We start from the raw sequence: 14,850 nt of genomic DNA, 5'->3' as shown, positions 1-14,850 counted from the left end.
GCTATTACCAGTGCATTTTCTTGGCAAAACTCTATTAGCCTTTCCCCTGCTTCATTCCATATTCCAAGGCCAAATTTGCCTGTTACTCCAGGTGTTTCTTGATGTCCTACTTTTGCATTCCAGTCCCCTATAATGAAAAGGACATCTTTTTTGGGTGTTAGTTCTAAAAGGTCTTGTAGGTCTTCATAGAACCGTTCAACTTCAGCTTCTTCAGCGTTACTAGTTGGGGCATAGACTTGGATTACTGTGATATTGAATGGTTTGCCTTGGAAACAAACAGAGATCATTCTGTCGTTTTTGAGATTGCATCCAAGTACTGCATTTTGAACTCTTCTGTTGACCATAATGGCTATTCCATTTCTTCTGAGGGATTCTTGCCCGCAGTAGTAGATATAATGGTCATCTGAGTTAAATTCACCCATTCTAGTCCATTTTAGTTTGCTGATTCCTAGAATGTTGACGTTCACTCTTGCCATCTCTTGTTTGACCACTTCCAATTTGCCTTGATTCATGGACCTGACATTCCAGGTTCCTATGCAATATTGCTCTTTACAGCATCAGACCTTGCCTCTATCAACAGTCACATCCACAGCTGGGTATTGTTTTTGCTTTGGCTCCATCCCTTCATTCTTTCTGGAGTTATTTCTTCACTGATCTCCAGTAGCATATTGGGCACCTACTGACCTGTGGAGTTCCTCTTTCAGTATCCTATCATTTTGCCTTTTCATACTGTTCATGGGGTTCTCAAGGCAAGAATACTGAAGTGGTTTGCCATTCCCTTCTCCACTGGGCCACATTCTGTCAGACCTCTCCACCATGCTAATCCAAAGCACATTGTCATTAACTGACTCTGTCCCAAAGACTTTATTTTAACGATGAGTTTAGATGAGTTGTTGCCAGCTATTGACATTCTGTCACCCATCTGTAGAGATCTGTTGTTCCTGAACTGTGTTGCACTACATAGGCATTTTGGCAAAATTGGAACTTGTACATTTTCAGAATGCTTTTCCACTCAAATCCATTCTGCCTGGAGGTGGCAGGCAATTATTCAGAAGATGCTGGCTTTGACCCTGTACCAGGGGCTGAGTAGGGCAGGAGAACTGTAGTGTACATGAGACTTGGAAGCACTTTACCCAAGCTATGTATTAATGAGGAGGACAGGACAAACCTGACTCAGGGAGCAATCATGAAAGCTTCTTCCATTGATTTTATAGCTACAGTGTTCAGTTCAGTAGCTCAGTCGTGTCTGACTCTTTGCGACCCCATGGACTGCAGCACACCAGGCTTCCCTGTTCATCACCAACTCCTAGAGCTTGATCAAACTCATGTCCATTGAGTTGGTGATGCCATCCAACCATCTCATCCTCTGTCATCCCCTTCTCCTCCCACCTTCAATCTTTTCCAGCATCAGGGTCTTTTCCAATGAGTCAGTCCTTCCCATCAGGTGGCCAAAGGATTGGAGCTTCAGCTTCAGCATCAGTCCTTCCAATGAATATTCAGGACTGATTTCCTTTAGTATGGACTGGTTTGATCTCCTTGTAGTCCAAGGGACTCTCAAGAGTCTTCTCCAACACTACAGTTCAAAAGCATCAATTCTTCAGTGTTCAGCTTTATTTGTGGTTCAACTCTCACATCCATACATGACAGAAAAACCATAGCTTTGACTAGATGGACCTTTGTTGGCAAAGTAATGTCTCTGCTTTTAAATATGCTGTCTAGGTTTGTCATAGCTTTTTGTCCAAGGAGCAAGTGTCTTAATTTCTTGGCTGCAGTCACCATCTGCAGTGATTTTGGAGCCCAAGAAAATAGTCTGTCAGTGTTTCCACTGTTTCCCCATCTATTTGCCATGAAGTGATGGGACTGGATGTCACGATCTTCATTTTTTGAATGTTGAGTTTTAAGCCAGCTTATGGGGAAAATGTTAAAATTGGGGGAGAAACTTCTGGAGTCCCGCCCTTGCGATATACACTCATTTCTAGTTCACAGTTGCATCAGGTCTTGGAGACTGCATTGGTAGCCTGCTCCATGTCTAGCCTCAAAGGCCATACTTCTCTTTTAAATCCTTTAATGTATTATTCATGGAAACAATTATGGAATAAAAATGAATCTGAAAGTCCTCTTGAATTTGTGTGAGCTTACTGTTTGCTTTTCTGCCTCCATGTATTCATGTTCATTTCATCTTTCCTTTTAGCTTGTAGCTGCCTCTTTTGAAAGACTGTCTTCAGGCCTTCATCCTAACAGTATTTTAAACTAGAAGATTCTTTGCTTTGTTTCTTTGCTTCATTTTTTCCCAAGCCATTTACTATTACTGTACATGATTCCATCAGTTAAGATCACTTAAACTCACTGCATTTCTGTTGATGGGCTAAAAATTATGAATCTACATAAATGGACATCTTAACATCCAAGTAAATATATTTCCCTTGAAAATCACCCAGGAAGCAAGGAGCTAGTGATTAAATTGATATATAGCTATGATAAAGAGCATAACCAAGAGGACAGAGAAAGAGAGGTCATATCATATCTTAATGAATATCTCCCCAGCCGAATATCTTTCTCAGCATAATGAAAAGATTACTACATCCTCAGAAACATATTGCTCATTTTGAAGAGTACACAACACTGTACTTGAACAGTGAAGTTGCATAGTTTCCTGAAGTTCAAATGCTGGGACCTGATCTAGATGAATGTGCTCCAACAAACAGCTTCCTTAAGAAAAAATGAGCATGCGTCTATGTGTTAATCTAGTCTAAAACAAACACACAAACACATGCACAATCTTTTGGCAGAGATTTCCAAGATTTCACTGATAAACTAGATACTTAAATTTCATATGAACAGTGAGCCCCAGACTATTCAGAAAGGCTCCAGTTGTTATGTAAGTGGAAGTGGATCACTAAGTGTGAATATAATGTGTATGGTTTAAAACAACAGATAGCTTAGACTGAGCTTGAAATCACTGGAGTATATCACTCATTCTGCTTCTCACTTGCTGTATGACCTCCTCCTTTTTGACACTATCAAATGGGGAGTTTGCACTAGAAGCTCCCCAGGGTCATTGCTGTCTCTCTGCTACTATATAGTAAAGGTACTTTTGTTAATAATACTTTCAACTTTAGTTTGTATAAAAAAGAGAGAAGTGGTTAAACAGCCCCCAATTGTCCTTTCCTTTCTCTAAACCTAGTCTGCATGTGGAAGATCTGTAGAAAAATGGCCCCATCAGTGGAGGGTAGTTCTCTTACAGCCTTCCCACTTTTCTGAACTAGCATGCTACCAACACCTCTGAAATGCACACACACACGTGTGTGTGTGTGTTTGTATAGCAACAGCCTTCGATTGGTACACATTTTTCTTATGCTTGTGCTTTTACCACATCTATACCATATTTCTCTTCTGAGTTTTGATGTTGGATAGCATATGACACCCATAATCTCTGCTTGTTGTTACCTTCCAGCAATTTTTTTCAAGTACATGTTTCATGATAATTTTCTGTTAGGTATTCAATTTATTGAAACAATGTTAGAAATGATGTGAAATATATCCAAGTTTGTGTTCTACCTGTGTTTTCTGTTGTTTTATATATCTCTTTGTCACCAAATTGAGATGTCATCTTCTCCTTCCCTTTTGGAAATTCCTAGGAACCAGAAAATACCACAGAGACTGAACTTTCTGAATCATCAGATTCTACGGACTCCTTTAATGTAAATCCTAATATGTCTGATGACTTCAACACAGTGTCTCTCTTGCCAAGCCTATCTGCATCGCCTGGTGGGTACATTTTAACATTTGGATGGGGACTATCAAAAGAAAAATAGTGACCTACAGAGTAGTTACAGTTTTTCAAATGAAGATAGTGTTCTGTTTATAATGGTATGAAATCACAAAAGTGAATTGTAACTTTCTTCATCATCTGTAAGTTTTTGTGAATGATGATTTGAGAGCAGTGCAAATTAATATCTCAGCAATGGTTCAAGTGTTTGGGAATGGTATTATTATCTCCAACTTATTTTTTTAAGGTTTTTATTGAAATATGTGGAATCTAGATAAAAATGGACTCACAGACATAGAAAACAAAATTATGGTTACCAAAGGTGAAGCATGGGAAAGGGATAAATTGTGAGATTGGGACTGAGATATACACACTACTATTCATAAAAAAAGATAACTAATAAGAACCTACTGTATAGAACAGAGGACTCTACTCAATACTCTGCAATAACCTATATGGGAAAAGAATATATATATAATTGAATCATGTTGCTTTACACCTGAAACTAACCAACATTGTAAATCTCCCATTTAATTTTGATCTAAAGATTGGTGCTAGATCTCAGTCCTTGGAGGAGTAGCACCTTATCTTTTCAGACTTATGCAGCCTTTTTTGCTATGGTATATTAATTGCAGTCCAAAGAAATCTCTTTTTAAAAAAAAAACTGTACTATAAGAAGAATTGTTACTAAAGAGTGAAGTGATAGTCTCTCAAAAACAGTGATATTTACTACAGAAGTTTAAATATTAAAAACATTTCATTAATATAATTGTATGAAAAATAGAATACAAAACAACAGTGGAGGCAAAATGCAAACCATGCCTTCCAATTAGCTGATCTTATCATTGATAACTTGTAGAATCCTCATATATAGAAGTAATGCCTGTATTTTTGAAATATTCTAGTTAAAAATTCTTCCAGTATTGTTGTCAGTCTCAAACCTTTGTTTAAAAAATCCTTCTAAGACAAAGACAAGTACCATATATTAACACATATATATGGAATCTAAGAAGATAGTACTAATGATCCTATTTGCAGAGCAACAAAGGAGACACAGACATAAAGAAAGGACTTTTGGACACAGTAGGGGAAGGAGAGTGTGGGATGATTTGAGAGAATACCATTGAAACATATACATATATATATGTACACTATATGTACACTAGATAGCCAGTGGGAATTTGCTGTATGACGCAGGGAACCCAAAGTCTCTGTGGTGCTCTGCGACAACCTAGAGACGTGGGATGGGGAGGGAGGTGGGAGGGGCATTTAAGAGGGAGGGGACATATGTATACGTATAGCCTATTCATGTTGATGGATGACAAAAGCCATCACAATATTGTTAAGTAATTATCTTCTAATTAAAATTTTTTAAAAAAGAAGAAAAATCCTTTCTAACCAATTGTTTTTGGTGGAGCATGGGCAAAGTCCATGAGCCCATGACTGTGATTTTGAAAATGTGTAAGACCAATTTAGTTTACACACTGTAAAATCCGCTCTTTGAGGTGTACAGTTCTTGACAAAGGCAAAGTCATACAGTTATCACCACAGTACAAACAGAACAGCTCTGCCACCTCCCAAATTCCTTTGTGCTGCCTCTTTGAACTCAAACTCTGTCCCCCATCCTCTGGCAACCATTGATCTCTACTCCATTGATCTCTGGTTTCCTTTTACCAGAATGTCATGTAAATGGAATCATACAGTGTCTAGCCTTTTTGGCCTGTCTCTGCTAACATAATGCATTTAAGATTCAAATGTGTGAATCAGTGGTTCATTCCTTTTTTCTTGCTGAGTAGTACTTCATTTTATGAATGTACCACGGTGTTTTTTTTTTTTTTTTTTTAATTCATTCATCTGAAGAAGAACATCTGGATTGGTTCCAAGTTTTTGGTGATTATAAATAGAGCTACTAAAACATTTGCATAGAGGTTTTTTTGTGCGCCTATACACTTTTAAAGCATTTGGGTAAATTCTTGGGAGTGGGACTAGTGGGTCCTGTGGGAAGTGTGTGTGAAGAGAACTGCCAAACTCTGTACTGAAATGATTCTATCATTTTGCATTATTCAAATAATGTTCTGGGGGATGCTGAAGGAAAGTCATGTCACACCACCTCCAAGAGCACTTCAGGCAGATCCAAGATCCTGTCTGCTTGGGAATCTAGTTTTTCAGAAGTGCCTTATGACTAGGTTTGACTTGATTTGATTAGTTGAAACATACCAAATTCAAGTAGCAGAGCCAAAAGAACTTTTATAATGAAAAGACACAATGTGAATGGGTTGGATGCCTGCTTATGCTTGGGTGTATGGACTTCAAATGTGAACAGATTTTTAAATAATGTTCTGAATTACTCCTGGTACCTGGTGCATCTAATGCATAACATGGAGTAAAAGTGTACCTTCCTGTTTCTATAATATATAACAAGAAATAAACAGAGAAATCTGTGTAATCTGTTTGGGGATGTTAGTAATTTAGCCTTTTTCATTATGAATTCCAATTTTTTCTTCCTCAGAAATGTACTCGAGGCAGAGCTTTGAATCAGAACCTGAGATGGGACATGTGACTCATGTGTATGAGTTGAAGCATGTACACAAGGTGAGTGTTATGGATGATACTGAAGAGTCAGACAAGAATGTCCATGAGAACCATGAATATCAAGAAGATGAAGAAAACCATGAGGAAGTCCAAGAAAACTGGACTGGTCAAGAAAACAAGGACCAAGAAGACGAGAAGGGCCAGAAAGAACAAGAGTATCAGGTAGGCTGGGTGGGCCAGGTGGACCAGAAGGGCCTGGGGGACCAGTAGTAACAGCAGTATGAGCAGTACCAGCAGACCCAGGAAGACCAGGTGAACCAGGTGGAGCAAGAGACTGGTCCTCCAGTTTGGCTGCTGATATCAGAGATCGGGTGCTCGGGGAGTCTTGCTCCACATATCTATCTGTACCACTATCCCTAAAAAGCCCCAAATTTCCACTCTTGTGCTCAATTTCACTTTGCAGAAAGAACACTCTTTGTTTATTTTAAAACTGTATCATTATTTCTGTTGTACTGGATTCTCTGATGCTGCTGAGACTCCAATGGGCCCTAGCCAACAGGGAGACTGGAGGTTCTTTAAGTAAGATGAAGTACTGTTCTCCTCTTAACTTGAAATATCCAAAGACACTCTGTACTTGAGAGAAAGTTTGAGTCAAATAGGAAGTTTAACTACTAACAAAAGGCACTGTATTTAAGCGCTCTGCTCGTTATCTGTGAGGAGATGCTAACTGTCCCATGGGAGGATGGTTTTCCTGCCTACCCATACCAACACTTCCGCACCACAAGCTAGGTCTCCCCAGTGGGTTGTCAGAATGTTAGATATATCCCACTTTCAACTGTCAGCACCAATGTATGGTTCAAGGCCAAATCAAAACAGTTGGATTCATGACTCTGTTGTTGTTCTATGTCCAAATTTATCTACATAATCACAGGTTTGGGTGATTATCTTCATATTAGAAAGGATTATTGTCATCAGGATTGGCAGCCAAGATAATGAGTTTATGGTCTGTTATGTGGAATTGTATGCAATAACTACCAAGCGTTAGGTGAGTCTCTTCATTAGATGGCATCCTCTTCTAATGAGAAGAAGCAAGGGCTAGAAAACAACTGTTTTTTGGCCCCAGCACTGTGACCTTGGCACACCCCTGAGCCTCAGTTTCTTCACCTGAAGTGGTCTGCTTGCCTTGCAGGGATTTTTAGACTGCTATAAAAGTTCTTTGAGCTACTTAAAAGAAAATTTCTGAAGAAATACATTTGTCTTTGTTTATGTCCCTATCAGGCTAGAAAGTTGTGCTTTCCCTTTCACTGATGATAGCTTTCTCTTCTTCTTTGAGTTAATTTCTTTTTAAGCTTTAAATATACCTTTTGTTTAAAATGGTCAAAATAATCAGCAATGTGTGTAGCCTGGCTCTTCCTGTGATAATGTAATAGGCTTGTTTCTGGGTGCCATGGACTGACAGACTGGAGTATACCCAGAAGACAGAGAAAAGCTGGAGAAGGGAAATTTTAAAAGATTTTTTTCCTTGTGACAAGAACTCTTAGGATTTGATCTCTTAACAGCTTTCATGTATAATATACAATAGTGTTAGTTATATTTTTGTCACGTTGTATGTTACATCTCTGTAACTTATTTATCTTTAACTTGGAGTTTGTATCTTTTGACTGCCTTCATCCGTTTCCCCACCACCCCCACTCACCTGTGCTAACCACAAATCTGATCTCTTTGTCTATGAGTTTATTTTTGCAGTGTAATTGACCTAGAACACTATGTTAGTTCCTGGTATACAACACAGTGGTCTGATATTTTTATACATTTTTAAATGATCACCACAATACGTCTAGTTACCATCTGTCACCATACACATATATAATTATTGACTATGTTCCCCATACTGTACTTTTCACATCTGTGACTCATTTAATTTGTAGCTGAAAGTTTGTACTTCTTAATCTCTTCATCTTTTCCTCTAATATCTCACTCTTGTCCCCTCTGGCAACCACCTGTTTGTTCTCTGTATCTATGACTCTGATTCTGATTTGTCTTACTTGTTCATTTGTTTTGCTTTTTACTTTCCATATTTAAGTGAAATCAATGTATTTGTCTCTCTCTTTCTGACTTAACTTAGCATTATACACTATTGGTCCACCCATGTTGCTGCAAATTACAAAGATTCATTCCTTTTAATGACTGAATATATATATTCCATATAACATATAATATTCCAATTATATGTTTGGGCTGTGCTCAGTTGCTCAATAGTGTCTGACTCTTTGTGACCCCAAGGACTGTAGCCTACAAGGCTCCTCTGTCTATGGAGTTTTCCAGGCAAGAATACTGTAGTGGATTGCCGTTTCCTTCTCCAGGAGATCTTCCCAACCCAGGAGTTGAACCTGCATCTCTTGTATCTCCTGCACTGGTGCACAGGTCCTTTACCATTGTGCTACCCGGGAATCTCAAATGTATGTATGCTCCATCTTTATTCATTCATCTTTTGCTGGACATTTACATTGCTTCCATATCTTGGCTATTGTAAATAGTGCTGCAGTGAACATCAGATCAGATCAGATCAGATCAGTCGCTCAGTCGTGTCTGACTCTCTTCGACCCCATGAATTGCAGCACGCCAGGCCTCCCTGTCCATCACCAACTCCCAGAGTTCACTGAGACTCACGTCCATCGAGTCAGCGATGCCATCCAGCCATCTCATCCTCTGTCATCCCCTTCTCCTCCTGCACCCAATCCCTCCCAGCATCAGAGTCTTTTCCAATGAGTCAACTCTTCACATGAGGTGGCCAAAGTACTGGAGTTTCAGCTTTAGCATCATTCCTTCCAAAGAAATCCCAGGGCTGATCTCCTTCAGAATGGACTGGTTGGATCTCCTTGCAGTCCAGGGGACTCTCAAGAGTCTTCTCCAACACCCTTCTCTAATTAGTGTATTTCTTTTCTTCAGATAAATACCCAGGAGTGGGATTTCTGGATCTTATGCTGGTTTCATTTTTCATTTTTTGAGGAATCTCCATACTGTTTTCCCATAGGGACTATACAAATTTACATTCCCACCAACAATGCAGGAGAGTTCCCTTTTCTCCATATCTCCACCAACACTTTGATTATTTGTTGTCTTTTTGATAATAGCCATTCTCACAGGTGTGAGATAACATCTCATTGTGATTTTGATTTATGTTTCCCTGATAATTAGTGATGTTGACCATCTTTTCATGTGCCTCTTGGTAATATGTATGTCTTCTTTGGAAAAAATATCTGTTTGGATCCCCTGCCCATTTGGGGACTGTTTATTTGTTTGTTGATGTTGAATTGTATCAGTTCTTTGTGTATTTTGGATATTAACCACTAATCAGATATTTCTTTTGCAAATATATTCTCCCATTTTGTAGGCAGCCTTTTCATTTTGTTGATAGTTTCCTTTGCTGTCCAAAGGCTTTTTAGTTTGACATAGTCCCATTTGTTTAGTTTTGCTTTTGTTTCCCTTGCCTGGGGAGACATATCAAAAAATATTACTAAGACTGATATCAAAGAGCATACTGCCTATGTTTTCTTCTAGAAGTTTTATGGCTTCAGGGCTTACATTTAACTCTTTAATCCATTTTGAATTTATTTTTATGTATGTTGTGAGATTCTTTGGCATGTAGCTGTACAGTTTTCCCAACAACACTTATTGAAGAGACTGTTTTCTCTCTATTGTATATTCTTGCCACCTTTGTTGTAAATTAATTACCCATATAAGTGTGGGTGCATTTCAGGGTTCTCTTTTCTGTTCCATTGACCTATATGTCTGCTTTTGTTCCAGTACCATTCTGTTTTGATTACAGTAGCTTTGTAGTATAGTCTGAAGTCAGCAAGCATGATACCTCCAGCCTTGTTCTTCTTTCTCAAGATTGTCTTGGTTATTCAGTGTCTTTTGTGTTTCCACACACAATTTTAGAATTATTTGTTCTACTTCTGTGAAAAACACCATTGGTATTTTGATAGGGATTCCTTTGAATCTGTACATTGCCTCTGGTAGTATGGTCATTTTGACATTATTTCTATCTATGAGTACAGTATAACTTTCCATCTGTTCATGTCATCTTTAGTTTATTTCACCAGTGTCTTACAGTTTTCAGAGTACAGGTCTTTAAACCCCTTAGGTAGGTTTATTCCTAAGGATTTTATTGCTTTTGATGTAATTATAAATGGGATTATTTTATTGATTTATCTTTCTGATAGTTTGTCGATAATGTATACAAATGCAACAGATTTCCATATATTAATGTATCCTCAACTTTATCAAATTCATTTATAAATTCTAGTAGTTTTTTGGTGATGTCTTTAGACGAGATCCTGACAGGGCCGTCTGTGGGGCTACTGTGGTCCTGGAGCTGGTATCTTCCTACCAGTGGATTGGCCTGGGACCCAGGGTGTCTTGGGGACAGTGCCAGCTCCTGGTGAATGGAGCTGGGACCTGATATTTCTGGCTGCAGAGCCCTCAGGGTCCCAGAGCTGATGTTGCCCAGCTAGTGAGCAGGGTGGGGACCCAGGAGGTACCAGGAGTAGTGGCAGTTCACTGGTGGGCAAGTCCATGTCCTGAGCCCTCTGGTGGATTGGGTCAAGTCCAGAGGTAGCTGAAAGCTCAGGTGGTCCTGAGGCAGCCAGCCTGTTGGTGGGTGGGCCTGTACCCTTGTATGGCTATTTGTTTGGCCAGATCAGAGGCATCTCAGAACTGGCACCTATAGACTGTTGGGCCAGGACAGGGCTGGGTCCCAGGGCTAATAAGCTTGAGAGAGGATCCCACAATGGCCCTTGCCAACACCAGTGTCCACATAGGAGAATGAACTCCAAAAATGGCTACTGTCAGTGTCTATGTCCCCGAGGGGAGCCACAGTTGCCTTCTGCCTCTTGGGAGGCTGTCCACAATCAGCAGGTGGGTCTGACCCAGCCTCCTATCCAGTTACTGCTTCTGTCCTGGATCCAGGAGTATGTTAGACTTTGTGTGCATCCTGTAAGAGTGAAATCTCTATTTCCTATGCCCCTTGGCTCTCCTGAAAGTAAGTCCCACTGGCTTTCAAAGCCAAATGATCTGGGAACTCAGCTTCCTGGGCAGGACCCTCAGCCTGGCAAGTCTGATGTGGGGCTCAGACCTCTCACACCCCAGGGAGAACCTCTGCAATTGTAATTGTCTTCATGTCTGTGGGTCACCTACCCTAGGGTATGTGACTGAACTGTCATGCAACTCCACTCTTGCTACCCATCTCTTCATGGTTCCTTCTCTGTAGAGAAGATCTGTAGTTGTAGAAGATCTTTTGTTCTGGTCTTCAGATCTTTCTCATCAATAGTTGCTCGGTAGATAGAATTTTGGTGCTCCCATGAGAGCAGATGAGCTCAGGGTCTTCCTACTCTTCCATCTTGGGCACTCCTCTGACTTTTCCTGTCTGTCTCCTGTCTCTGATCTGTTTCAGGTCCCAGTTATCTCTGTCTTAAATTAACTCTGTTGCCTCCTCACTAGGTTTTTTTTCTGACTCCAGACTTACTTTGTCCTGTCAGTTCATCTTCCACACTGCTGCCCAAAGACATGTTCTACAACACTAATCTGAGCATGTCACTTCCCCAATCAAATCTGTGCTTTAGAACATGCCTCCTGGCAGCAGTGTTTAAGTTCCCTGGCCACCTAAATGTGTATGGTCTGCACAAGGCTCTTTTCCCAGCTTCCCTTTCAAGTGTGACTTGCCTTATCCCTTTTCTGCCAATGCAAAGCATTAGTTTGTCCTGCAACACAGTTTCTAATTTTATTAACCTATACATTTGTTTGGGCTTCCCTGGTAGCTCAGTTGGTAAAGAATCTGCTTGTAATGTAGGTTCGATTCCTGGGTTGGGGAAAGCCCCTGAAGAAGGGATAGGCTGCCCACTCCAGTATTCTTGGGTTTCCCTGGTGGCTCAGGAAGTAAAGAATCCGCCTGCAACGTGGGAGACCTGGGTTTGATCCCTGGTTGGAAAGATTCTTTGGAGGAGGGCATGGCAACCCACTCCAGTATTCTTGCCTGGAGAATCCCCATGGACAGAAGAGCCTGATGGGCTCCAGTCCGTGGGGTCACAAAGAGTCAGACACAACTGAGTGACTAAGCACACACATACATCTGTTTATCAGCAGATCTGAGGCTGATACTCAAGTTAAAATTAGATTTCTAGGGCTAAGGGGAGAGTGTTCCACACAAGTTGTATGTGGATACCATAGTTGTGTGAAAGTCAGATCTGTGGATTCTGATGGTGCTTAGATGAGTGCTTGGATGAAAGGAAGTGCCAGTTGAGCCTCTTTCTTCTTTCTGCATCACTAGCAGGAGCTTTGATGGATGTTTCCACATGTCTCATTTGTGATCTGACCTGCTACACTCTGACTCTTTCACTAAGGACTGTGGGAAGGTTATTTCATGTCTCTGAGTCAATGTTTGGGGAAAAATTAGACTAAACATTCCCCATAATCTTTTCTGATGATAGGATTTCTGGATTCCCTAACATTTCTTCACACTTTCTAGTAGTGAATGAAATCAGGGTTGGGGTGTTGTTGTTCACATTATCAGTATGCCAAAGCTTGGGAATGAAACCATGTGGTAGAATTTGGAGAAGCTGGTGGCCCCATATATAAACCATAGTGATGTCTCCCCACAGCCCCTACAGCTGTCACCGCACATCACCTCATACCTCAAGAGACAGGAAGAGGAAATGATGAAGAAATTCCAGGAACAGCTGAATGAGAAAACACAACTACTGAAAACTGAACTAAAAAACCAGAGGAGCTCCCTAGAAACTTTGAAGAAGCAGCTCCAAGAGAGGAACAATTCCAAGCCACAGGTCAGAGACCAGTTCCATGCCAGTGGCAAAAGGGAGACGAGTAAGGGACCTGGACAGCCTCCAAGGGGTTAGTCGATAGGGCCTGCTAGTAGTGAGGGCAACTGCCTCCAGGGAAGCATGGCACATCTGGAATGATCTTTTGCAGGGACTTAGGGCTTTGCTCCTTTTCTTTTAGTTGCAGGAGCTGAGATGGGCCAAGGCTTTCTGTGAGCTGGCAGTCTTGCTCCATGACCCGCATGTCTTCTGCCCTAAGGAAAGCTGTGGGCCCTGAGTAAGACCTTTGTGATACTGTGTCCTTACAGGCACTGCCATCCATCTTAGGCCGTGTTCTTAGTCCTGATTTGTTGGAGCCAACACCCAAGAAACCACACTCTGAGGCAATGAAGAGTCCCTTCTCCGATATTTCGGAGGCCACATCTGTCAGTGGTTCATGTTTACCACGTTCTTCTCAGATCCACGAGGAGCTTCAGCAGACTTTTGACACATTTTCCAAGGTACAGCAGGCCGCTTTCATCGCTGTAGCCAAAGGCAGAGTTCATTCTTATGAAAGCGTGGGCTCCCTGTTTCTCTGGTGGGAGTGGTGGTTTCCCGGTTGGGTACAGTTCGTTTGCCTGAGATAAAACATCCAGGCCAGCTGTACCTGGGTGCACATGCACACATGGGTTCTGGACCACAGCTTCTCACAGCTGGGAGCAGAGTCACCAGGCTGCCGGGGCACCCAGAGAGGAAGTGTTCCTGTTGTCTTCTGCCACAGAAGATGGAGAGTTTGTTCCATGTATGAGGCTCTGGCAGACACTGAGTTGCTCTTCTCTCTTTCCTGTGGATGCAGGTGCCCATTCAGGAGGAGGTGAACCAAGAGCAGCAGCAGCAGGAACAGCAACAGCAGCTGCTGCTGCTGCCCGAGCAGCCACAACAGTGTAATACCACCAGAGAAAACCAAGCAATGCAAGTATTTGTGCCAAACCAACCTAGTTTCTCTATGTTGCGCTACAATGATGGTTTCATGCCCCTACCCCTACCCCTATGACGACGACCACCACCACCACCCATGTTTATTCCTACCCAAATGGTGGCTGAACAGCAGCCTTCTGGCTACTATCGTGCAGAAAATCTCAGTGCCTCTGGCTACTATCGTGCCGAAAGCCTCAATGCCCCTGGCTACTACCTTACTGAAAACTTCAATGCTTCTGTTTACTATTATGCAGAAAACTTCAATGGCCCAGAAAATGGTAGATTCAGGTAAGGAGGCCGTGAAATGGTCATAAGGACTGAGGTCACTGCTTTCCTATGGTGGCTGGACATCACGTCTGAAACCATGGGCAACGTGCCCATGGGCACCCAAAGTCCCCTATCCCAAGCAACATGCTCCAATTCATCCTGCTCTGTGGCCTCACTGCCTCTGCTGGCATGATCCATAGCCAAGCATGCCTTGATGGAACAGAGTTGTCTCCATGAAAATAAGGAGGCTAGATCAGGAAGTCTCCAAGCTAGGGAAGTAGCACGCCGATCTTGAAATTGCTTGACTTCTAGCCAAGCCAAGTCTCATGGTACAGGGTGTCTATTGGGAAGTCTTGAGCGTCCCCAGCTGAGTGACTCCTGGCTCCTAACTCCCTGCTTCCATTTTCCTGGGATCCTGTGGTCACAGTAGAGCAGGTGAAGGGATCTCCATGGCACTGACAATCCATATGGCATTGGATACCTAAAGAG

At 41.5% G+C, this 14,850-nt stretch overlaps 1 protein-coding gene across 1 annotated transcript in view; it reads left to right on the top strand.

Annotated features, from left to right (window-relative positions):
• Nucleotides 1-14,170, top strand: part of PASD1 (PAS domain containing repressor 1) — a 52,297-nt gene extending 38,127 nt beyond the window's left edge. The window contains exons 11-15 of the mRNA XM_025276198.3: nt 3,639-3,768; nt 6,279-6,523; nt 12,961-13,143; nt 13,446-13,637; nt 13,973-14,170. Of these exons, the coding sequence (XP_025131983.1) occupies nt 3,639-3,768; nt 6,279-6,523; nt 12,961-13,143; nt 13,446-13,637; nt 13,973-14,170 (948 nt within the window). The remainder of the gene's footprint in view (nt 1-3,638; nt 3,769-6,278; nt 6,524-12,960; nt 13,144-13,445; nt 13,638-13,972) is intronic.
• Nucleotides 14,171-14,850: the final 680 nt, after the last annotated feature.

Source organism: Bubalus bubalis, chromosome X (genome assembly GCF_019923935.1).
Source record: "Bubalus bubalis isolate 160015118507 breed Murrah chromosome X, NDDB_SH_1, whole genome shotgun sequence".
Lineage (NCBI taxonomy): Eukaryota > Metazoa > Chordata > Mammalia > Artiodactyla > Bovidae > Bubalus > Bubalus bubalis.
The sequence above is the reverse complement of the archived record's forward strand: the minus strand, read 5'-3'. Positions and strand labels throughout refer to the sequence as shown.